The sequence below is a fragment of the Callorhinus ursinus genome, unplaced genomic scaffold (genome assembly GCF_003265705.2).
Source record: "Callorhinus ursinus isolate GAN/ISIS: 27379988/994484 unplaced genomic scaffold, GSC_fseal_2.0 scaffold92, whole genome shotgun sequence".
In the NCBI taxonomy this organism is placed as follows: domain Eukaryota; kingdom Metazoa; phylum Chordata; class Mammalia; order Carnivora; family Otariidae; genus Callorhinus; species Callorhinus ursinus.
In genome coordinates, this window is record NW_027397154.1 from 239,466 (window position 1) to 263,618 (window position 24,153).

Here is a 24,153-nt window from a genome sequence, read left to right on the forward strand (position 1 = left end):
TTTGGGCCCTGTGGAGCCTACCTCACCACCTATGACACCCCAGGAGGGTGACCTCGGCCGCCGGCCCCAGTGCCTCTGAGGACCGTGGAAGTGGCGGTGGGTTGCTGCTCCTTCCCGAAGACTGGCTGGATGCACGGATGTGGACCACTACAGCCCCAGTGTCCCTGTGGGATGCAGGAGCCCTGTCTGGCTCCAACCCGAAGTAGGTCAGATTTCAGATAAGTGGGTGGTTTTCCTGTAAGTGACGAAAGCCTCCCCTGTACTTAATGAGAAACAGACTCCTCAACTTACCCAGCACATACGACTGGGGGGCACGGTGAGACCCTCCCTCCTGCTGCCTCCCTCTCATCCCCAGGTCCCCACACCACACACTTCCAACTGCCCCCGTGGCCGGAACCTTCCGTCCGTCACCAGGGCTGTCAGTCCTTCCTCCCAGCGCTTTCCTGTTGAGAAGCCTGCAGCAGCTGGAGGTGAGCTGCTGCGTCCAGTCAGCTCCCCCGGGGCAGCTCCCCTGGGCCGAGCACCAGACGTTTCTCCGCAGGACTCTAACAAAACCCCGGTCGCAGGAGCAGGAAGCCGCTGCAGCACAGCCCTACTGGAGCCCCAGTGCCCTCGGCAACACGCTTCATGGCGGTGTGCACGAGGACCCGCACGGTTCTGGTACCAGGGTGTGGATTTCCCACCCCTCCGGGAACCCGATGCTGCTGGTGGGCATCCCAGTGCAGAAGCGTGAACTGAGGCCCGTGACCCTGCCACCCCCCTCCCTCTCTAGCATAAAGCTCAGGGTGCAGAAGTCTCCAAGGATATCTGTCTAGCCCCCCAGCCCACCACAAAGCTTCCAAACCAGTCAAGGCCAATGGCAATCAGTGTGTACGCACATCCTCTTCAGGGACAGACGCTCGCCACTTCTCCTGCTGGACTGAATTTGCTAACGACTCTCTGGTGTCACAGAAAGAACCTCGACTTCCTCTCGTCTTCAAAGATACCTGGGACCAGCAATACTTTCCAGATTTGGGACCACAGGCCTCTGCCCTATGCAAAGCTGCACACATAATTCCTAGGATCTTCAATGGCCGTGGACCCAGCTTAGAAGGTCGGCCCAGAGGAAAAGGCAAAGCCATCGCTGAGGCAGCTCATGACGGTTCAGGGGGTGCTCTACACAAGGGTAACGTCAGATGCAGGAAAGGGAGAACAAGTGAGAAAGATCCAGAATGGAAAAACGAGACCACACTAAAAAGTAGGAAAGGGGTTAGGGCAAGCAACGTCTGTCAGACTGAATGTTTTATTTCAACAGACATCCCTGGTTTAAAAAAAAAAAAAAGTGGAGGGAGGGGCTTCCCACTTCATCACACCCACCAGGGAGCCCCCTTCCCGTCCAGGAACTCAGAGCCCCATCTGAAGCATCACTTGAGTCTTTGCTAGCTCCGAGACAGAGGAGCTGAATTTTCTAACTTCTGTTAAGAAAAATCTATCAAATGTGTTCATTCTCGCAGAGGCGAGGGCCGGGTCCTCAGAGACAGAGACCTTGAGCTTGGAGCAGCGGGGTCCCCGAGGTGAGACCAGGCGCCGGGCAGCAGGAGCCCCAGGAACGGTCAGGTCCAAAGCCCTAGAATCCATACTTGGCTTGGGTCTGCCGGCGGCTGAGTTTGTTCTCCGACCAGGTGTTCTTCAGCTCCAGCTCCCGCTCCTTAGCCTGTGGCGAGGGACACGGGTGAGGTGAGCCGACTGGGGTGCTGACGGGCCTCTCGCTCACCTCTGCAAGCTTCCCAATCTAACATCTTTCTCCCCGGAACAGTTATGGTGAAATAGCAAATCCCCTGAAAGACTTCATTTTCTCTTACTTAATTAGTCTAGGGAAGACCCTGGGAAAGCAGAGAAGAAACATCTCTTCGGGGAAGCTGACAGCATCTCTCTGGGGCTAACAGGGTTGAAGAAGAATAAAAACTCAAGAATCCTGGTCCTGGGGCGCCTGGCCAGCTCAGTTGAAGCCACTCTTGATCTCAGGGTCACGAGTTCAAACCCCACGTGGAGTATAGAGATTACTTAAAAATAAAATAGGGGTGTGCCTGGGTGGCTCAGTCGGTGAAGCATCTGCCTTCAGCTCAGGTCATGATCCCGGGGTCCTGGGATCGAGTCCTGCATCGGGCTCCCTGCTCAGCGGGGAATCTACTTCTCCCTCTACCTCTCCCCCCTGCTTGTCCGCTCTCTCTCAAATAAATAAATAAATAAAATCTTTAATAAGAAATATTTAAAAATAAAGTAATTAAAAAAAAAGAATCCTGGTCCCTCACCTGCTGGAATTAAAACTGAATCACTCAAGTGGAAGATGGGCAAAGGAGAGCTAGAGTATGCATCTGAAAGGAAGACAAATCAGATGCCTTGGATGCCTGACCAGCCAATGGGAGAAGACACAGAGGAGAGGACAGGGGAGGGCTGTGGATGATGGGGGAGGACTGGGGAGGACGGCCTCAAGACGTGGACAGGGCCACACAGGACCCCACCCCCGCAAGAGCTACATCGGGGGAGGCAGTTCTGCTGTTGTGCTGAATACGGTGGATGTGGTACCCGAGAAATTCACACCTCTCTCCAGCGCAAACAGAAGCTGTGGCAAACAGACTGGAAGGTACCAGAACTGAGACTTTCCTCTGCTGACCTCAATGCGGCACCTGAGAGTGAACGAGCACCACCCTAAAGAAGGGCTCGTTGACCCCAACCCACAAGAGTTAATGGATGCCTGCTCATCTCCCCTGGATGAGGGGCAGGGATTAAGAGTTCGGGTTTGAGGGGCGCCTGGGTGGCTCAGTCGTCAAGCGTCTGCCTTCGGCTCAGGTCACGATCCCGGGGTCCTGGGATCGAGCCCCGCATCGGGCTCCCCGCTCAGCGGGAAGCCTGCTTCTCCCTCTCCCTCTTCCCCTGCTTGTGTTCCCTCTCTCGCTGTGTCTCTCTCTGTCAAATAAATAAATAAAATCTTAAAAAAAAAAAAAGAGTTTGGGTTTGAAAAATGTTCCTACCCTCAAATCCTTTCCCTACAAAAAACAAAACAGGGTAGGACACAAGGGGGTCCCTGAAAAAGAAGATGAAACCATGAAGGGAACAATGAAAGCAGATTTCCCACTGAAATCCACGAGCAGCAAGTGCGCCCCCAGGGAAAGGGCCAGGACAGTGTGCAGTACCAGCAGGTCTCACAAACATGTGTTTCATGATTAAATGAGTATTTCAAAGTTGCTGGGTCCTATCAGATAAGTAACATTCTAATTCCAAAAGACATTTTTGGATTATGTGCGATTTTTAATTATCATGTTGATATTTCCTGCCACAGAAGTGGAGAATACAAAGCCAACCTCCCGCGGCGCCTGGGTGGCTCGTCGGTTAAGTGTCCCACTCTTGATTTCAGCTCAGATCATGATCTCAGGATCATGGGATCAAGCCCCGTATTAGGCTCCACTCTGAGCATGGAGTCAGCTTGGGATTCTCTCTCTCTCTGTCCCTCCCCCTCCGCTTCTCCCCTCGCTGGTGTGCTCACTCGCGTTCTCTCTCTCTCAAATAAATCAATAAAATTAAAAAAAAAAACAATACCAACTTCCTTATCAGGTGGATTATTTTGAATAAAAGCAGGTGAACCAGGGCGCCTGGGTGGCTCAGTTGGTTAAGCGACTGCCTTCGGCTCAGGTCACGATCCTGGAGTCCCGGGATCGAGTCCCATGTCGGGCTCCCTGCTCAGCAGGGAGTCTGCCTCTCCCTCTGACCCTCTTCCCTCTCGTGCTATTTCTCATTCTCTCTCTCTCGAATAAATAAAATCTTTAAAAAAAAAAAAAGCAGGTGAACCAATCCTTTTCTTTAAAATAGTTTCTTAAATCCCTAGATAAGCTTGCTGTTTACTTAGTTTTGATAAACTAGCTCTTTAAAAGAACCATATGAGAAACCACTGCTCTCTGCGTTTACGTTTCAATGTCTAAATTACTTGCACTTGAGTCTTGGGGGAAATGAGGCAGGAGCGCCGTGGGTGATCCTGAAGGACACATCTCCCCCTAGTGGCCAAGTGGAGAATCCGCCGTGGCCGAGGCGGCGGGAGACACTCCTGCCTGGGCGAGGCCTGGCCAGCACTCTCCCAGGGTTACAGGGCCCTGCGGGCCTCGGGCCCAGGCCCCCAGCCCTCTCACCTGATGGATCAGGTACGTGATCTGGTGCTTCCGCCGCTGCTGGCCTGTTGGCTGCTCACCTTTCTTCTGCCAGGGAAGAAAACGCAATCATTAAGCCACAGGAAGAAAAGTAGAAGTATCTCAAGTGCCCAAACGGTGCAAGGCTCGGGACTGAGAAACCAACCACACAGCCCAAATCCTGGGGGAGAAAAGTCAGCTTGGACCTGTTTTTAGGTCTAAATACTTACAAAACAGTGACTTTTATTAAAGCCATTATGCAAAAAACCCAGGCTCAGAAAACCTGCCTGAAATAGGCTGCTAATACCCCCACTGGACTGGAAATACTTTGAGGTCAGGACTGTGTCTCTCATTTCTTTGGTAACCCCACCACCCCACCCCACCCCCAGCAACAAGCACAGGGCTCCGCCCACAGTGGACACTTGATGCCGGTTATAGTGCCTGCAGGGGTCTAAAACCATGTCCGTTCCAGGAGACAGGCGACCTCCGTCCCTCCAGACCCTCTCACAGCCCTGCCCTCATCTCTGTCCCCTTTTCCCGTTGGTGCGTACAGCGACCCTCCAATTCAAATTTCCACCGTCATCCCCCCTGTTTCCAATCTTTCAGCCTCGGCCCGTAACTGCACTGAAGCCCTCACCGAGCTCTGATGCAAATGCTTTACTGCCAAAGTCGATATTGGTCCTGTGGTCTTCCTGCCCTACGCCAGAGCTGTCTCAGACCAGAAGCTTCCTTCCTAATCAGCCCCACCCAGCTCCCAGCACTCCTCTCTGGAGTGTCCTCAGCATGCCTGTCATCCCTCCTCAACACTCGAGAGTCCTGATGTCTCTCTCCCAGCTCCGCTGTAAACGCCTCAAGGACAGGACCCGTATCTGTTTCTTCTTTTTAAAAAAATCTAGCTTTAGGGGCGCCTGGGTGGCTCAGTCGTTAAGCGTCTGCCTTCGGCTCAGGTCATGATCCCGGGGTCCTGGGATCGAGCCCCGCATTGGGCTCCCTGCTCCGCGGGAAGCCTGCTTCTCCCTCTCCCACTCCCCCTGCTTGTGTTCCTGCTCTTGCTATCTCTCTCTGTGAAATAAATTAATAACATATTTAAAAATAAATAAATAAATAATCTAGCTTTAATACAATGAGATGGTGCAAAGAGAACCCGGACCCAGGAAAACAGTGAACTCCAACTCCTTGCTGCTGTGCGACATCACTTAACGTGACCGTCCAAGACAGCAAACACCAACCACCCCCGGCCCGCGGGGAGTGCCGTTACTATGCGATGATGCTTCTCGACCCATAGTCGGGAGAGCATGCTCTCCTAAGTGGTTTTTCCAGGAAACAGTGATGGATCTATGCTGATCTAACCACAATCCTTTGCTCTGTCCTGTATGACCGCCAGCATTCGGTGAAAACAAACGGCTGGGGCTCAGATGGCCATCTGTGGCCACAGAGCAAAGCAGAGAGAGTCGGGGGGGAGGAAAAGGGAGTAAGATGCCCAACCCTGGCCTTGCTGGTGCTGGGCTCAAATCCAGGGCTTCCCCGCATTACCCCCTGTGGCAGGCTCACAAATGTCCACACTTGCTGTACTCAGCTACTAGGTAGAGAGGGGTTCATCACACTGAAGAAAATGAACACGGGAAGGCAGAGCTCGGTGTGGGAAGCGTGGGGAATAAAGCATCTGAAAAGCCCACAGCTGACTACAATAAACAACAGAAAGAAAGCAGAGAGGAGGAGTTGTGCACACAGAAGCTAAGCCCCCAGGACTCTGCTGTTATGCCCACACCTCACAGATGTGCTGAGCCAGGCCCCAGCTCGAACGGACGGAGGAGGGATCTGACCATAGACAGAGGGCAGAGCAGCTGCGGGCTCCGTCCAGCGAGGGGAGCAGCCACCATATATCAAAGCTCTTCCCAGGTGCAGGATGGGAAACTGCTCCAACTGCTCAATCTCAGCAACCAGACTCCACCATCCAGATGGGAAGCAAAGTGCTGCAAAGTTCTGAAGGCAGAGGCTGCCTCCGTGAGGCGTGGTGCAGACCCCATAGCATGGGCAGCACACACGTGTGAAAGGTGCTGGCTGGGGCAGTAACAATCGGGTGTGGAGTCAGGACAGGGGTAGGCCTAGATTTTGCTTTGGGGCCACACAACAGACCTTCCCACTTACTTTGCTGAATGACTTCATGGTTTTCTCTTCTGTCAATGACTTGGTCATCCACTGCTGGGCCCCACTGAGCTGGTCATCACCTTTGATCTCCACAAAGTTGACCTCCTCTCTCCCTCGGTTCCTCTTGCCCTGCAGCCGCTTAAACTGGAAAAGGGAAAAGAAAGCAGGAGTAGGGGCTCTGGGTGGGAGATCAGGGGATGTCACTAGCGATCCGGAATGTATGGAACAGTTTTGTGACTCCCCACCCCCACTGCGCTCCCAATCCCCCGACCCCCCATGTAATACCCCCTTTCACCCCACCACTACCAAGCTCCCCTGATGCCATATGAAAGGCTGCTTCTCAGAAGTTCTCCTGCCCTCAGGGAAAGGGAGGCCAAGGCAGCACTCCCAAACACGAGTGAGTGCAGGGGATCACTGCTAGGAATTTGTACTCAAATTATACATACACTGTTATCTACCCAAAAGAACGGTATACAATTTTCAAATTAAGAATTCAGGCTGAAAAAAAAATCTAGGATTTCTCCTCTAAAACTTGGTTTTCACACGTCTGCTCCTTCTCATGGGTTTGGTTATCGCAAAATCAGCAGACCCCACACCAGAGTGGACCCAGAGAGGGAGCTGGGGAGAGGAGCCTCACAAGAAAGGCCTGGCAAATTTTCTAAGAGAACTGCTACTCTGTCTCCCTCCTCACCAAAACTGCAGATCACATCAAAGTCACCCAAAGATGTGCCTGGAGGGTAGTGTGGGTGGGGACTCTAATGAAAAGCACTCAGGGGCGCCTGGGTGGCTCCGCTGGTTAAGTGCCCAAGTCTTGATTTCAGCTCAGGTGGCGATCTCAGGGTCCTGGGATTCCAGCCCCAGGTAGGGCTCCCTGCTCAGTGGGGAGTCTGCTTCTCCCTCTCCCTCTGCCCCTTCCCACTGCTCGTTCTCTCTCTCTAATAAATAAAAACATTTAGGGAAAAACAAAACAAAACACTCAGAGACTTGAGTGGAACCCAGGTCCTGGTGTGAGCATTATTAGCGAGGCTCTGAGGGGCACTCCACCCACAAAAAACGAACTTTCGGCACAGGATGAGCTCTCTGCGGCCTCCTAGGCGGAGGACAAAAAGGGCCTACCTATGGAACTGGCCAAGGATACATCCACAGGGGAGTGGATGGACGCGACATTAACCATAGGAGCAAAAATGCAGAGGGACGGACACCCCTCAGTGAGGAGGTGAGCAGACAGTTATTTTTCACAAGAACCTGCGTGTAAAGAGGTAGCACCCGGATTCCTCCAACCCCTCCTAACGGGCCACGACCTCGCTGCGGAGAGAGCACCACCTTCCACCGCCGACACGGCCTGACGGCCCAGGACGTCGGGCGTCACCTCTCCTTGTGCGGGGCCTAGGGAGCTCAGCAGCAGGGGACCCAGGGGTGTGGAACACCGGGCGGACCCGCGGTGGCCGCTCTTCCCGCCCCAGACGGCTCCCCGCGAATGGGCGCCCCAGTCCGGCTCCCCGCCCCCCGCCCGCGCGCGGCCGCGGGAGCCGGCTCTAGGCAGTGGGACAGAAGCGGGAGCGCGCGTGGCGACTCCGGGGAGGTCCCCCAAGCGGAGAGGGAAGGCGCCCCTCCTCGGCGTTTCCGCACCGGCCACCCCAGCGGCCACACGCAGGGGCAGCGAACTGGTCCGGAGGGGACCGCCCGCGGGCCTGCTGCCTGCCTGCCGCCTTCTTTCAGGAGGAAGAAAACTCGCTTCTCTGATCGAAGCCACTCCGCGCTGGAGTTTCTCGGGTATGTGCTGCCGCAGCGAATCCTCACTGAATACAGTTAAAAAACTGTTTTCTCTCGTTTCAGGCTCGAAACCTGGCGTCCGCGGTCAGAGACGGTCACCCGCGCTTTAACTTACTGCTTCGTCATCGATGAAGGAGGCGTCCGGGGCGATTTCCTGGGGGGCGCCCAGGGCCGGGTCCTGTGCAGGATAGTAGCCACCACTGTAATAGTCCTGCAGCCAAGACGGGAGGAAACACGGCACCTGAGGGCGGCGGCCAGCGGCCCCGCGCCGCGCAGGGAGAGGGCGCCCCGCACTCCTCGGGCCCGCCAGCCAAAGCCGCGGACGCGGCGCGTCCCGAGCACCCATCCCGGACCAAGAACAGTCTGCAGCTTTTCTCATCCGCACCACCCGCACTGGAGGACGTATTTTAGGGAAGGGGGCCAAGAAGTAAGACGTTCTCTCTTGCTTCAATTCACTCCCTGCTTCCTCAGCCGCTTCCCGAGGTGATTCCCAACCCTTGGAGCTACAGAGCCTCGGCCTCCCCTTGCTCCCCTCCGCCCCGCCCCCTGCCCCCCGCAGGCCGCCCCTCCAGGCCCGTGCTCCTCCAGAGGCCGGGGCAAGCTCCCTGTGAGCAGGGGAGAGGTGTGAGGGCACACCATTCCTGCTCCTCGTCTTCTTTGGGGCCTCTGGACACAAGGACACTGCCTGCAACAGGCGGGAGGGTGCTGATCTCGCACAGAACCATACACCTAAAACTAACCTCACGTTGTGTGGTGTCAACTCTACTTGCCTAAGAACAGGAGATAAAATCACTGGCTAGAAGGGAACAAGCCAGGTGTGTGTTACCACACACTTAGCTCAGGAATCTGAGGACCGGCCCGAGAGGTGAGCTGTCACAAGCACTGTGGGTCCCAGAGGAAGAGGGACCCCAGGAGGCCAGGGGGAGAGGCGGCCCTCAGGCTGAGAAACGGGTTTCCTCCCAATTCTTCCACTTTTGACCCAAGCTCCAGAAAATGTCCCTCTAAGTACATTCACTTTTTGGTGAGCTAAATGGAAAATAAAGTTTAACACCAACCAAATAAAATACATGAAAATCCAGAGTGACTGGAGCACGATTTTCTATGAAAGTATTCACAGTAAGCTACATGCAACTGCAGGGTCCCCGAGGGTATGTAACATGCTTTCACGTGCACAGACTGCCTCAGTGGAGTCTATAAATGGATACAGAACGCCTGTTATTTAAATGTTTTGTTTTGTTTTGTTTTTGGCTAAAGAGGTCAAAACACTCTTATCTTCCTCCTCCTTCCTTCTAACAACGTTGAAGGGAGATATATTGGTCCCCGATCGGCCTACAGGATACACTGAGGCTCAACAGCAAATATTTAGGAAATATAAATATTTAGAAATTGTTGGGGTGCCTGGCTGGCTCAGTCGGTTGGGCGTCTGCCTTCAGCTCAGGTCATGATCCCAGGGTCCTGGGATCGAGCCCCGCCTCGGGCTCCCTGCTCAGTGGGGAGCTGCTTCTCCCTCTCCCTCTGCCTGCAGCTCTGCCTGCTTGTGCTGTCAGAGGAATAAAATCTTAAAAAAAAAAAAAAAAAAAAAAAAAAAGAACAGGGTTCCCCCAAAGCCCACCCACTATGGGTCCTTACCTATGCCCAGGCTGAAAATTAATGCTGGCAGTTCAGAGAATCGCAGTGGTCCAAGGGGACTTAAGTCTTGCAAGGAAAACTGCCACCAGCTGCCCCTGCTCAACCAGCAGCCCTGCCAAGAGTCCCCGAGCCCCTGGAGCCCTCTCCGCCCAGGACACTCTGGCTGCCAGGAAAATCTCCTAAACCCACTTACAACCTGGCATGCTATACTCTCACTCTCACGCCACCCACAGCAAAGCTAAGTAGCTCCTCCAAATGGCGCTTGGATAAAAAGTCATTGCAACCATTTACTGGGCATTTGCTGTCCCCGGCAGCACGCTAAGTTGATGCGATGGCCTAGCGACACCAGGAGGCCACCACTATTACGCCCCTTGCACAGCTGAGGAAGCTGCTCGGACTCACACAGCATGCGATTCAAAGCCCAAACTACCCTTGGACCCCGCTCTCACAACACAAATTATGGCCCCCTGGCTCCCCAGGGCAGGCGCCTCCACCCTTCCAACCTCCCAGGGCTCAGTCTCCCGCCTTCTCCCTTCTCCCTCTTCCCTGTTGTGTCAACTCTCCAGATGCCCCTGGCCCTCGGCCCTTCCTCTCCTGTCCTGCTCTCGGTGCACCCCACCTCCAGCTCCCTCATCCCCATGAGGCCACCTTGGATCTCCCAGACTAGAGGCCCCCTCTCTTCTGCCTTCTTCCTCCCCCCTCACCAGCTCCTACGACGAGGGTTGGTTTTCAGAATAAAGCTATCAGTTATATCAGACCTCAAGACTCAGGCAATTTTAGACCCACATGGTTCAGAACAAAGGTAGCATGTTTTGAGGCCCAATATGTACAGGAAAATCAAGACACCAGAAGACATGAATTCAGCCGAAGTGATGCCACAGAGGCTGTACCACCGGCCCACAGCTCTCCCAGGCCGCCACACCCCACCATGCCCTGGCCTGCCCCCACGCCTCCTACCCACCTGATAATAAGCACCAGCGGCATTGGCATCGCCATATGTGGAAAACTGATTGTAGCTGTAGTCGTCCCCAGGCTTAGGCATCCAAGGAGCCCCACTGGAGCCCGCTGCCATCTTGAATTCAAGGGGGGCATTGGCTGCATCGTCCTGGAAGGCCGGCTCTGGTTCCGTGCCTGGAGGCAGCTCTTCAGGGACAGTGGGGACGGGGTAAGGGTATGGCTCGACTCCAGACGGCTCAGCCTTGTCAGGGAGGGAGAAAAAGTTCTCGGGGGCCACTTCCTCATCACTGTCGTCCTCCTCTTGCGTGATCTGCTTCGTCACCTGCAGGGCAGCGCTCTTGGCGGCAGCCTTGATGGCAGAGGGTGACGGGGTGGTGGTCGTGGTGCCCACAACGGAGGCCGGGGGAGAGGGCTTGGGCTTAGAGGCCTGTCTGGAGGGCTTGGTGCCAGAGGAGCCATCCGAGGGTCTCCGGGAGAAGGCGTGCGGAAGGAGCAACCGGTTAGTCTCTTTCACCGTCAGGTTTTTAGGTTGGGGAAGCAGAGCAGACAGACCCGTCCCCTCGCCGGACCCCTGGTGAGCGCAGGTTTGGGGAAGGAGGGAAGAAATGGCACAAGTGAGACCCTGTGACCTGTATCACGTCGTCGAGAACGAGGCTTACGGACAGGCGCTCCGCCGCCAGCCTTACCAGCCCTCGCTTCCTACCTCTGCCCACGTGACTCGTCCACCCGGGCTGGACCCCTCCCACCCCAGGCCCTTCCGCTGGCTGCTTCTCCCAAGGTAAGATGCCATCCCTGGCCTCCTTGGCTCCATACCGAGCCAGCTCCCCCGCCCTCTGTCACAGAGCCCCGCCCGATTCTGTGTTGGGGGCAAATATGATCCTTTTTTAATTTTTATTTAAATTCAAGTTAATTAACATATACGGTGTTATTAGTTTGGGAGGTAGAATTTAGTGATTCATCAGTTGCACACAACACCCAGTGCTCATTACTTCGAGTGCCCTCCTTACTGCCCACCCCCCAGTTACCCCACCCTTCCAGCAACCCTCCATTTGCTTCCTAGAGTTCAGCGTCTCAGATATAATGCTCTTAATCCCACATCATCTTTCTTCCCAAACAGCCCAGGGCTCTCCCTAGCTGACCGCTCTACCTCTCTCCATGTCTTGTAGGTTCCTCTTAACATAGGAATCCTCTGCTTCCTTTGAATTGCTACTCAAAGTCAAAAACAAGGCTCTGTCCAAAAGACATCCATTTCTGTTGCCCAAAGTCCTCTCTCCTGCCCAAGGAAAGCCCTACAGATGTGGTATATTCAGCTTATGCCCCAGTCAAGCATTTAACTTCTCAATTTGTAAGCTAACTAGCTCAGCCCACTCAGAGTTCCTACTACACACAAAAATCTCTCCCATTCTGCGTTCTGTATGCTACAGGGCCAGCTTGGCCTAACTGTAGGGCTGAGGGAGACGTCTGTTTGAAAAAGGAGAATGGAGGGGCGCCTGGGTGGCTCTGTCAGTTCAGCTCAGGTCATGATCCCAGGGTCCTGGAATCGAGTCCTACATCGGGCTCCCGGCTCAGCAGGGAGTCTGTTTCTCCCTCTCCTTCTGCCCCTTTCCCCTGCTCATGCTCTCTCGCTCTCTCAGATAAATAAAATCTTAAAAAAGAAAGAAAGAAAGAAAGAAAAAGGAGAATGGAATAAGGTCACTATGCCCCTGTCCTGGAGGACTAGTATACTTCAGCCCCTTGGCCAAGCAATGCCCGGAGCCAGCGAAGTAGGGCCCGTGAGTCAGGCAGGCAGGAGTGTTCATATGGCGAGTGGGCCCCTCTCCCTGCTGTGTGTCCTGGCAGACTGCAGAGACTCAAGCGTGTAGGGACCGGGCCAAGGTGCCATGTGGAGCACCTGCTCAGGCTACCCTGAGGCGTCCGACTTCTCAGGTGATATCTGGGCTCACAGCCACAGCCTCCTGCAGTGGCCACTCTGCCCCCAGCTGAGCTCTCTATCCACCCACCCCCTCCTGCCAGCTTGGAAGGCTGCTCTTGCCTCCTGAGGCCTTCTGAGCCAGTGCCCTCCCATGACTAGGGCTGCCATCCACCTCCTCCAGGAAGCCATTCTGGTAATGGAGAGCTGGCCTCCAGCGGCCTCAAGCTGCCAGTGTGTGAGGTGGCTCCTCCCCCATCACCCCCCAACAAACAGGGCCACAAGGTCGCTCTCCCAGTGCCGGTTCTCACTCCCACATGACTGGGTCGTCAGGCCTCCCAGCAGTGGAAGTGACACCTCAGCAGACTCAGGGAAGGGGGCAGCTTCGGCATCATATACCTGAGTCACGAGAGAACAATCTGAGAGAGCCAGGACCACTTTGCTTTTGCTTCTCCTGAGACATATGATCCATGAGATCAGAGAGCATATAAGTCCCCGAGTACGGAGCAGAATGGGAAGAAACTCCCAGGGGCCGGAATCGAGGCACTGGGACAAGGGGGAATCACCCAGCGCTGTCTGGTTGAGGACTTCTGGTCACAATTCTGGAACAGGAGCCAAGCGCAGCAGGGCCGGGCCTGGACTCCACAGTCAGAAAGCAAGTCGGACCCCCAGCCCTGCCCCACTCGCCACGTGACCTGGGGCAAGCGCCTTCAGCTCCCGGTTCCTCAGGCAGGATGTGAGCGTGATGAAGACACCAGGCCTTCAGCACCACTTGGAGGATTAAACCAAGTTAATGCTGGTAAAGCGCTCAAAACAGTGCCTGGTACACAGTAAATGCTATTTAAGTGTTTATTTTCCAGGTTAAAAATGAGACAGGAAGAAGATGCTCTTAATCCCACATCATCTTTCTTCCCAAACATTTTAAAATACAGATGTTCCCTCACATGGTTTTGACTGATCCGTTCCCTCTACTCTACCTTCCTACATAATCCCTGGAGCAGAAATGTAACTCCTCCGGTGGTTTCCACATCCCCCAGCCCGCGCCCGCCTGCCCCAGGAGCAGTGAGGGTAGGGCAGGGAGCGCAAGGGCTGGTGTCACCCAGAAACACAAAACCACCCGGAAACAGTCGATCCTCCAGTACTTGCATCTGCTCTAAGCGCGCTGTGGAAACTGCTGGGCGTCGTAACTCCCGCTTTCAGGAAGCTGCAGGGAAAGAGAAGAGGTGGCTTCTGCCACGTCACGAAGCTTACCTGAAGGACAGTTTTCTTCTTGGAAGGCTCATCTTCCTCGGAATCTGACTAAGAGAAAAAGAAACGGAATAAGGCCTTCCTGCATGAGGGCGGCAGAGGAAGCACCAGGTCAGATGAGGGGCATGGGAGGAGGGCCACCCAGGGCGCCAGCACCTTGCCCCTGCCCCTGCCCCACCGAGTGCCCGAGGGCAGAGCTCCCCTCCGGCCCGCGATGTCAGAGGAAGGGGGAAGTGCCCACCTCCCCAGGCCACTCATTCTCCTGCCCCACACCTGTTGCATGGCTTTCTTGCATCAATTTCTATTCCGTCAAAGTAAAACTCTTTCCTCCCATTTAGACTTGGTGCAAAGAAAAGGCTATGCCTGTTCTTCTCCTTATAAATCTGTCCACGAGAAGATGAATGGGATTTGGCCCACAATCGCCCCCCGCCTCAGCCTCACTTCTGAAACCACTCATCCAGACTACATAACCACACGGCCTGGGGAGTCCGGCGGGAGTAAGTGGTGTGTTAACTACTCTTCTGTGCGGCATTAAAGGTCAAAGCCATTGGAGAAATCCATTCTTCCTCCAAGTATGATCTACTGTCTGTCTGCCAGACAGAGTTGTTCGTGTCCAGGAAGAAGGCGAGCCAGTGGGGAGCGCCTGGGACAAGACAGGAGGCCACTTGTGTCACCCCTCTGACTCACTGGGACCGTTCCTAATACAAGCTCTCACACTGAAAACAACCTGAACGTGCCGCTCAGCACCAGCTCCTGAGCATCCTCTCAGAAAGGTGCAAGGCATATGAACAGCAAGCCTTACCACTCTATTTTAAAAAGTTAATCCCCAAGCCAAGAACCCTGAAAGCCTTCCGTTTATTCTCGGGGTCTTGGTTTGGGCATATGCACATAATGGGCCTCTAAGACCCGTTCATCTCCAAGATTCCACAAGAACTCAAACCCTCTGCCTGCCTTTCTCAGCTGACCCTCCTATCCCCCAAGTCCCTTCTTGGGCTCATCGGCTACGAGGACCTCACAGTAACTGAGAACCTACTCTATGCAACACACTGTGCCCCGTATGTAGACAGAACTTCCCAGGCAAGACGATGTGGATCCACTCTGCCCACAGGCACCAGGTAGGGCCCAGGGCAGGGAGTGCCTCCAGACCATTCACCCCGTGTGCTTCAGAGATTTTGTGTGTGTGTGTGCTGTGACATGGAAGAAGTCCCTGCCCTCCAGAAACTTTCGGTCCAGTAAGAAGAAAGACAAGCACCCCAGTAACTGCGACGAAGGCAGTAAAACATAAGGACATCAAGGGGCATCTGGGTGGTGCAACTGGTTAAAGCTTCCGACTCTTGGTTTCAGCTCAGGTAGTGATCTCGGGGTCAAGAGATCGAGTCCCCCCTCCCCCCACCGTCGGGCTCTGCACTGAGCATGGAGCCTGCTTGAGGTTCTCCCTCTCCCTCTGCCCCTCTCTCCCTCGATCTCTCTCTGTCTCAATAAATAAATAAACAAACATAAGGACATCAAGTGTGGTTCAAACATCCCCTCAAAGATCTGCTGGTCCTACATTTCTTTCTCTCATGTGGGGGCCTCACCTTAGCACCCCGTCCCTGTGCCTGCATCTCAGCCGCCGGCTACTCTCCTGCATCTGTGCTCTGGACTCCTGACGCCAAAGTCCCGACAATCTTCCTGGTGACTCTCACCGTGCTCTCTTTCACCATGTCCCTGCATAACTCACTTGTTTGGGTGGCATCATGCTAACCCTGATCCACTTGTGCTTTCTTTGTGAATGTGACATCTTTTTTTTTTTAATTAAAAAAAAATTGTATTAATTTAATTGAGAGAGAGCACACACAAGATGGGGGGAGCAGAGGGCGAGAGAGAACCTCAAGCTGACTACATGCTCAGCTTGAAGCCCGACGCGGGGCTTGATCTTACGACCCTGAGCTGAAACCAAGAGTTGGACGCTCAACCAACTGAGCTACCTAGACGGCCCTGAATATGACATTATTCTCATTTCCTATCCTTGCCTTTTCCACCATATAGTTCAAGATTGCCTCACAGGAGTCTGTGCGTGCAACGATTTCCATTACTTACTGCTGCCAAATGCATACGTATGACAAAACCCGTAAGGGGAGTCTGTCCTTGTACTTAAATGTGGGGGATAAGGGAAGAGGCTGTAAAGGGAAGGACAGTCGTCTAGGTGGCAGGCAACTCACGATGCTTCACTTAGTCCTCCCGGCAACACTTCCCGACAGACGTTACCGCCTCAATTTTGCGGGTAAGGGAGGTGAGGCTTGCTGAGGTGAAACAGCAGCCAGAACACAGCAGAACCAGGCCCTGCACCCACTCTGCCCCCACCTCTCTGCAGGGACAGCACGCCCGGCTGTCCGTGCCGGCCCAGGCCCCAGAGCCACAGCGAGCACGCCCCGCGAGACTCCGCACGATGCGGACGAGAGCACAGACACAAAATGAGAAACACAAGTTTGAGTCTCGGCTTCGCTACTTATCTGCCACCCCCAAGCCGTTGGAAATAACACACACGTCACAACCGAGACTGCACGAGCTCCTGGCCACGAAGATGGACATAAGTAAACTTCTAGGCAGAGTTCAGGGATTGTCACTCTCTCTGGCCTGCAAGATGTCAAATTCAACCGAAGAAACAGCCCGAAGCCCCAGCTCCCAGTGCCTCGGAGACCCCTGACCACCCCCTGCCTTCTGACCGTGGAGCCTCGTCTCCTCCCGCAGACCACACGGAACCACCTCATTGCAGGGCGCAGAGCGGTTGCGAGGCCCAGGGGCACAACTTAACTTTAACACCTTACATAACAGGTTCAACTGCAACAACCTGAAAACAAATCTTAGCCAAGTTTAAGACGATGACATCCATATAACCGTACAAGCATGTTCCTATTCTTCAGATCCTGTGACAAACAGAACGAGGCTACCGTGAGCCTGACTGTCTGGCGACCAACAGAGCTGGAGGCCAGGGGCGCACCGAGGAAATGCCCTTTCTCTCTCAAACGGCACACACTTGTTCCCATTGTACTGACAGCCTAAGTTTCCAGTTTGAAAGCACAAAACTACACACCTGTACAGACTTTAGGAACGGCTTGCTGTTCCTGGATGCAGGAAGCTGCGACGGGCCCTCAAGATCACCCCCTCTCTCGGAACACTGGGTCCTAACCCACCAAACTGCCTTAAAAGCCATCTCGTGACGCGCACGAGCTATGGCAGACCCCCCAAAACACAGCACCCAAGTCAGAACCTCCCGAGTGCGCCGAGCCCTGAACCCCATTAAGTCCTGACTATCCGTCTCTGAGGGAGAGACAGAGAGAAGTCTCTGCCTCTGAAAGCTGACAAACAGGCCTCAGGGACATTCGGAACCGCATCGGGGCCATAGGGCAAGTCCAGGGGGTCCAGGGGCACGGAGGGAGGAAAACCACCCCTGCCCCTCACACGAACTCGCGCCAACCTTGCCCTAGAAGCAGGCGGCCACACAGAGCTCCCGGGCTCACTGTGGAGGCTCAGAGGCCACACGAAGCCCTCATGGCCGGGCGGGGGGTGGGAGGGGGGAACTAAACACTAACAGGGGAGCTACAGAGAAAACCCATTTCAGTGAGCACAGCGCCAGTGAGCGCGGGGGGGGGGGGCACAGGCTAAGAGATGCGCCATCGCCCCCCCAGTCTCCCGAGGCCGGGGGCTCCCATCGGAGCCCTGCAGAGGAACCCTGGAGATCCTGCTGGAGGTGACGGGCTCAGCCCCAGCACACAGCATTTAATTTAGATCCAAGAAGAACTTCCTTGATGGGGACAGGGACAGAAGCACACTGGGGTTTTCTCCTTTATCCCAGCAAAACATACAGAACATAAAATGTGCCATTTTAACCATTTTTCAGGGTGCAACTCAGCGGCATTGCTGTACCACCATCACCACCGTCCATTTCTGGAACTTTCTGTCATCCCAAAAAGAAAGTCTGTACACCTCCTGAACCACAGCCACCCATGGCCCACTCCCTGCCCTCCAGCCTCCAGGGCACCGCTCCTCTCCCCTCGGGTCTGCGAACGCGCACCGCGGGTGCCTCACACAACACACAGCAGGGGCCATGCAGCACGCGCCCGTCTGTAGCCGGCCGGCTTCACGGAGCGCCCCGGCTGTCCAGCGGCCACAGCATTTCCTTCCGTCCTCAGGCTGGACAACAGGCCGCCGTCGCGCGCACACCACCTGCTGCTCATCCACCCACGGCTGCTGGGGACGCGCGTGCGCGGGTGTGTCTGAGTCCAGCTCCCAGCTCTTTCCACCTAGGACTCAGACTGCTGGACGAGAGGGGCGCCCGGCTCAGTCGGTAGAGGACACGACTCTGGATCTCAAGGTTGTGAGTTCGAGCCCCACGTGGAGTGTAGAGCTTACTTAAAAAAAAATTTTTAAAGAAAATTAAAAAAAAAAAAAAAGAAAACTGCCGGATTACAGAGTAATTCTAAGTAACTTTTGGAGGAACTGCCAAACTGTCTTGCACAGGAGGATATCCAGGAAGGCTCCGGAGTCAACTCCGTCAGACCCGGAGACAGGGGTGGTGTCCGAGACCCCAGAGGGTCAGAACGGCCCGGTCAGAACGGGCCCTCCGGGGCTTTAGAGGCACGAACTGGTTGTGCCTTAAGGAGAAAGTAATCTATTTCTTCTTGGCCTCACAAGAGCCTGGGCCTCAGTGGCCACCACCGTCCTCCCCGCTCCAGCTGCCAAGAGTGACAAGACACACGCACCGGAGACTGCTGAGCAGGAACGGAAACAGACATTTTCCATTAAGCCGGGCCCAGTGGGATCTGCTAATCTATCGGAGCCTCCCTCCCCGTGGCAGCCTCCCTCTTATCTTCCCAGGCTCTGGTTCTGACAGACTCCCTCTCCAAAAAGCAATCACTAGCTGCCAGGGCCAGGAGCCAGGGAGGAAGTAAGGGCCCAGGCACAGACCCCCCCGGGGCTCCAAACTCGAATCACTACTACACTCCTCGCTGCTATTATCCCAATTAGTCAGATTCATCATCAACTCGTTTCCCTCTTTGGTCTCCGGGATCTGGTGCCGACACGTGCCCTTCAGTTCGAGCGGAGCCTCCTCCCCCGTGCCTGCAGCAGCTCGGGGCTCCCCCTCCCACAGGCTCTGTGACAGAACAAAACAGCCCTGCGGTCAAACAGGACTCCTGCCACTGCCAAACCGGGATTTCAGACCCATCACCTCTGTTCTCTCAACTCCTAGTTCATCTGTAAACCAGGGACGATGCTGAGCTGGCAGAGTCACAGCCGCTCGGCAGGGGCCCCACAAATGTCTGCGCTCCTTCCCTCCCGACCGAGGGCCGAGACTATGCTCCGTCTGCTGCAGTCAACGCTTGCTTGCTTGCTTGCTTGCTTGCTTAACAGAAATGACCAAAACGAGTGAAACCTCCCATCTCACAGCTGCCAATTTTCCATTATCTGGGTAAACGATCTGAAAGTATGGTAATACTAATCCAGATAACCCTGAAATGTGTTTGCTCTGAAATGCACGTTCTGAGACCGAAAACTCTTACAGCAAGCTGACTTTCCTAATACTGACTTTCTGCACCCCGATCTTAGAAGTCTGCATCCCCTCAGGCCACGAGACCAACGATCAACCAATGCCCGGAGGTCGCCTGGGTCGGAGCGAGGCGGTAAGAAGGGGAAAGGGGGAGGCGACCCCCCGTTTTGCGGGTCACTCCTGCTCCCTCACTGAAGGCTGGAAGGCTGACCTGGACAAAGAACTGGACACTGCCTGCCCCCTGAGTGTGGCTGGCTGAGGAGCAGACCCAGAGCAGACCGACTACGTGCTCCCTCGTGGAAACCCAGAACTGGGGCTAAGAATGTCGTTCCATCTGGGCTGCTCGCTAAACGGACCTACAAAACAAGAAGGTGGGGGGTGTGGGTGGCCATCGTTCCCCTGTGGGGAAGGCTGAGGAGCAGAGGAAACCGCTCTGCCGACAAAGAAGGACGGATCGCACCTGCAAAGAGCTGTGTGGGTCCCTGACAGACCTCCAATTCCTGACTCCAGGCCCTTCGCAAGGCACCTCGTTATATTTACGACGCACTATCATTCAAGCTACCTTGAGGTGCTTTCTGATATTTGCAACCAATCAAATCCACCTAACCCCCAATCTGCTGTTTCCTGTTTTCCCTCAGTAAATGGCACCACGACCCTCCCAGCTGCTTGAGCTAAAAGACAGGGGTCGACCTTGAATCCCATCAGTGGCCTAGACTGGCCACTTCTGCCTCCCGAACAGACCTGCACCCCTGCGCCCAGGCTGGCACCCTCTCTCACGCTGCACCCGCCAGTCTCGCTCCCCGCAGGTCTTTGCCACTCTGCGACCAGAGAAACCTTGCTTGGCCTTTAGGGACACTTCACTACCCCAGGGTCACGTACAAAGGCCTTTCTGTGGCGCCCAAGGCCCACGCACCCCCTTCCCCGGGCTCCAGCTCCTGTGCTTTACTCACGTCGGGCGCCCCCGAGACACTGTCACTCTCTCACCACTGCGCCCCCTGCAACGGTCGGCCCCGCAACCTGACGTGCTCCTCCGCACAGCACCCCCCTTTCTCTGGCTCCCTCCTACTCACTTTTCTCATCTCTGTTCCGACATCTCCTCCCTCTGGAAGCCTCCCCAACTTCTAGACTGGGTTAGCACCCGCCAGGTGTGCCTCCACGGCACCAGCTCTCACGCAGTTCTTCTGACTTGACCTAAAATCTACCTCCTCGTCAGTCTCCTCCAGTAGACCGTGAGGTCCTTGTAGGCAGAGCCGATCATGTTCACCCCTGCACTCTCGGCTCCTGGCACAGACAAGCAGCTTCGTACTGAATGAAGAAATGAATGAACGAACAAGAGTTTAGAGTTTAGTTACTTCTACTTCAACACCAAACCCTGAAGGGAAGGCACTTAAGGAAACCTCATTCATTTCTTCCAATGTGTCCTCAGAGCGTACTAGATGCAGGACAGGGCTCAGAAGCAGAAACGCTCAGAACCTGCGGGGACAACGGCTGCCCTCACCCGGCCATCCTGTACTCTCCGAGGCCACCTTCCGCACCTTCCCGCAGGACCACCACCAACCCAGGCAGGACGAAAACAGGGAACTGGAAAAGCTAAGGGCTCAGGTCTGGGTTTCTCTAACGATCGCGTCACTGTTCACCTCAGGTATTTCGTGAGCTCCGGTAACAGAGCAGGGACAGACTGAGAAGTCCTGAGCGAGACCCGCCACCTGAGCCAGCCTGAACGGGGGGTTCTACGACCCCCGCCAGCTACGTTTTCTAGGGCTGCCTTCACAGACCTGGAAACAGGCTTCTCCACTGTCGGGGTGCAGGGGGCCACCGGACCCGAAGCGCCACCTCCCCCAGACGTCACACTTACTCCAACACAAACGTGGTGGAGAGAAACGTGAAGGGGAGAAAAAAGAGAGAAAGCTGAGGAAATGAATCTATTTTGTTGTGTCTTATTCAGGGACTTTTCTTTGCTGGAGATTAAATCAAGGCCCAAGTAAGTTTCAGCAAAGTGACAGAAGGCCGCTTTGGATCCTGGACATAGAAATGGCAGACTCAAGTGAGAAAGAAGGGAGAAATAATGGGGACGAAAGTTTGGAACAAAACAGTGAGGGAGATTCTGGAACCTCCTTTTCATGAACAGTCCACATTCACCCGAGCTCGTTCACTTAAAAAATATTCAGGCAGTGCTCAGCAGGTGCCAAGCAGTTTCAACCTGGAGGGATACAGTAGTGGACAGAATAAGCAGCAAGCCCTGCCCTCCTAGGCCTTGCACACTAGTGGAAGGAGAGAAGCAATAAAACCCGCTGCACGTTTACCGGTGGCGAGTGCGGGGTCGGGGGGGAGGGGGCAGAGGACAGGAGGCTGCAGTGCAAGTGGGCAGCCCGGCACGTCCTCACCGAGCACCTGTCTTCCAAAGGAGGTGAGGGAGGGAATGGCAGGCTGCCTGGGGAAGAAGCTGAGGGACCAGCGAGACCAAACACGGACACGGCCCCGAGCCAGGGGTGGAAGCCTGCAGAAAAGCAAGAGCAAAAATAAGCTTCTCTCCGAGGGTCACCAAAGGGGAGCGAAGGCCCGACCAATTAACTTTTCAGAAAAGAGAAAGAACGTGGGATAACCCTAACACACCACCTGCCCGCAGGCTTCATGTCTCCTTTATTCCCAAAGTGCTCACCCCAGAAAAGGCCTTCTGTTTTCTGCTCCAACATACAGACTGGCTGCCTCTTCTAGAAATAGGACCCAAGCATCCTAACTCACGTGGCATGGCAATACCTAAATGGGGAAACCGAGGCACGGGCCCGGAGATGACCGACCCAGCTCTTCACCTCCACTGTGTCCTTTTCCAGGTAAGGTCTCACACAGTGGACGTCCCCTTCTCCTCTGTAAAAACTAGAATGTTATCTCCCAGAGCTCCGCAATAACGGAAGGGAAGGGCCGATGCCTGGCTAATGCTCTGTACTCAACACACACTCTGTTTCTTCCCTCCAACGCAGAACCTGGGGTGCCTGTTCTTTTCCTTCAGACCCTGATGGTTTTAGGTTGGATGCCAGGGCTTCAAGAGTGAGCCCCAAATGTCCAGCAGGGGCTCAGGAATCCTGTTTCCTGTCACTTCTTCGGGCGCCAGATTCCATGCTGTTCTCAGGATAAGAAAAGTGAAAAGCGGCCCGTGGTGCAGATGCAACAGGGGGAAGGGAATGCAGGGCGGCGGGCCGGGCCTGTCAGCGCCAGGGGACCCTCTGTGGCCCTTCCGCAGGCGGGTCCAGCTTCCAGAAACGCGCACGGACAGATCCCAAAGTTGACCAACTTGCTGCACGGATCGCGCGGCAGCAGGCATCCCGCGGTCCGCAAGCACCGGCCGTAGGTACGGGAGGCAGTCCCGGAACCTCCCAGGTCCCGCGCACAGCGCGGCCCAAGCCCGACCCCGAGGGGCCGTCCGGGGCTCCCCGGATACTCACATCCCCCTGATGCAGCTCCGGCGCCGCGATCTTCACGGGCTCCGTCCTCTTCTTTGGCTTCGGAAGGCCCAGGGGGGGCCCGGCACCGCCCATGGAGGGGGGCAGGCCGAGGCCAGGGCCCCGGGGCGAGGGCAGCCCCAACCCCAGCCCCTCCCCAACTCCCGCCGCCTCAGCCGGGCTCACGCCCGGAGGTGGGGGGAAGCCTCCCAGGCCGAAGGGCAGGGGCGGCGGAGGCTGGAGCCGGGGGTCCCCGGCGGGCGGGGGCAGCAACAGCGGCGGGGGAAAGGCTGGGGCCAGCATCTGGGGGGGCGGAGGCAGCAAGGCCGGGCCCTTGGGTGCGGGGAGAGAAGCGAACAAGCCCCCTAAAGTGGGCCCAGATGTAGGGGCCGCCGCCTCCTCCTCCTCCGGCTCCGGCTCGGCCTCATCCGGCTCACTCTCATCGCTGCTGGCGTAAGCAACCAGCGACATGGCGCCTCCCGCCTTTGGGGCGCCCTTGCCGGCAGACGAGGCCTACTTGAGACCGGGGATGCCCGGAGGCCTAGTGGGCCCCGCCACTGGGCGGGGCGGGGCACCGAAAAGCCCGCCTTCTCCGTACTCTGGGGCTAGCCCCGACAGGAGCCCATGGCCACGGTAGATTTCCACCGAGTAAGGCTTCCCTCTTCACTTAAGCTCCCAGTCCCGGGCAACTACACACAGCTAATGGCCGCCGAGTCACTCCGCCTCCTCCTCGCCTCACCAATATGGAAACTACAACTCCCAGAGGACACTCTGGCCACAACTCCATTCTCCGCCGCCGGGAGCTCAGCGCATGGCACGGCGGGAGTTAGAGTCCAAGGGAGGATTAAGTGTCGCGCAGAGAGCCAGGAGGGAAACCCACCTCTGACGCGAGGACTCCTGGGATGAGTAGTTTCTCTGGGCTTCTGGCAATTCCGAGGGGACTACAAGCCCCATCGGTCACCGCAATAGTCACGGAGACGGGTAGGCGAGCACTTCGGTACTTGAAGTTCCCTAGAGTAGCCGCTTGGGCGCTAAGGTTGATGGGAGATGTAGTGCTCTTAGAAACTGCAAGCGATGTCGGGAAGGAGAGGGAGCCTGCGAAGGTGGCTGATGGGGAAAATCGCTTAAAGGGAAAGTGATCTCTGAATGAACAGAGGCAGCTCCCGAGGCGCCTGAAACCGGGAATTGGAATAAAACACCCCCCCAATAAGAGCCGGGCCCCGAGAAACGTGTACGAAAGTGGGGGATGAGTGAGAAAGAAGCGAGACTTCAGACCTAATAATACACGTCTGCGAGCTGAAGTGAATGTGACCCCGGGGGGGGGGGGGGGGCCTCCCGCGCCCCTGACCAAGGTGCACATCAGGAGGA

The 24,153-nt window shown here is 55.6% G+C and overlaps 1 protein-coding gene across 2 annotated transcripts; it reads right to left on the minus strand.

Annotated features, from left to right (window-relative positions):
* Window positions 1-1,249: 1,249 nt before the first annotated feature.
* PRCC (proline rich mitotic checkpoint control factor) lies at window positions 1,250-23,662 on the minus strand. Of its 2 annotated transcripts, none has more exons than XM_025858790.2 (7): window positions 22,789-23,662; window positions 13,825-13,872; window positions 10,669-11,235; window positions 8,194-8,256; window positions 6,306-6,449; window positions 4,161-4,226; window positions 1,250-1,693 (listed from the first exon to the last, which is right to left on the minus strand). In XM_025858790.2, the coding sequence occupies exons 1-7, from the start codon at window positions 23,254-23,256 to the stop codon at window positions 1,607-1,609; spliced, it is 1,443 nt and encodes a 480-aa protein (XP_025714575.1). In that variant the 5' UTR covers window positions 23,257-23,662; the 3' UTR covers window positions 1,250-1,606. The 2 variants fall into 2 exon arrangements, with proteins under 2 accessions (XP_025714575.1, XP_025714574.1); XM_025858789.2 differs by having other exon boundaries at window positions 8,194-8,289; window positions 22,789-23,659.
* Between the last annotated feature and the right edge of the window lie 491 nt (window positions 23,663-24,153).

Bases quoted from the DNA above. Each gene is read 5' to 3' on its own strand.
- PRCC (XM_025858789.2), bottom strand. From the start codon at position 23,256: ATGTCGCTGGTTGCTTACGCCAGCAGCGATGAGAGTGAGCCGGATGAG. The intron at 13,873-22,788 runs GTGAGTATCCGG...TTTTTCTCTTAG, and splicing joins CGGAGCTGCATCAGGGGGAT to TCAGATTCCGAGGAAGATGA. The intron at 11,236-13,824 runs GTAAGCTTCGTG...TGCGCTCACCAG, and splicing joins AGAAGAAAACTGTCCTTCAG to GGGTCCGGCGAGGGGACGGG.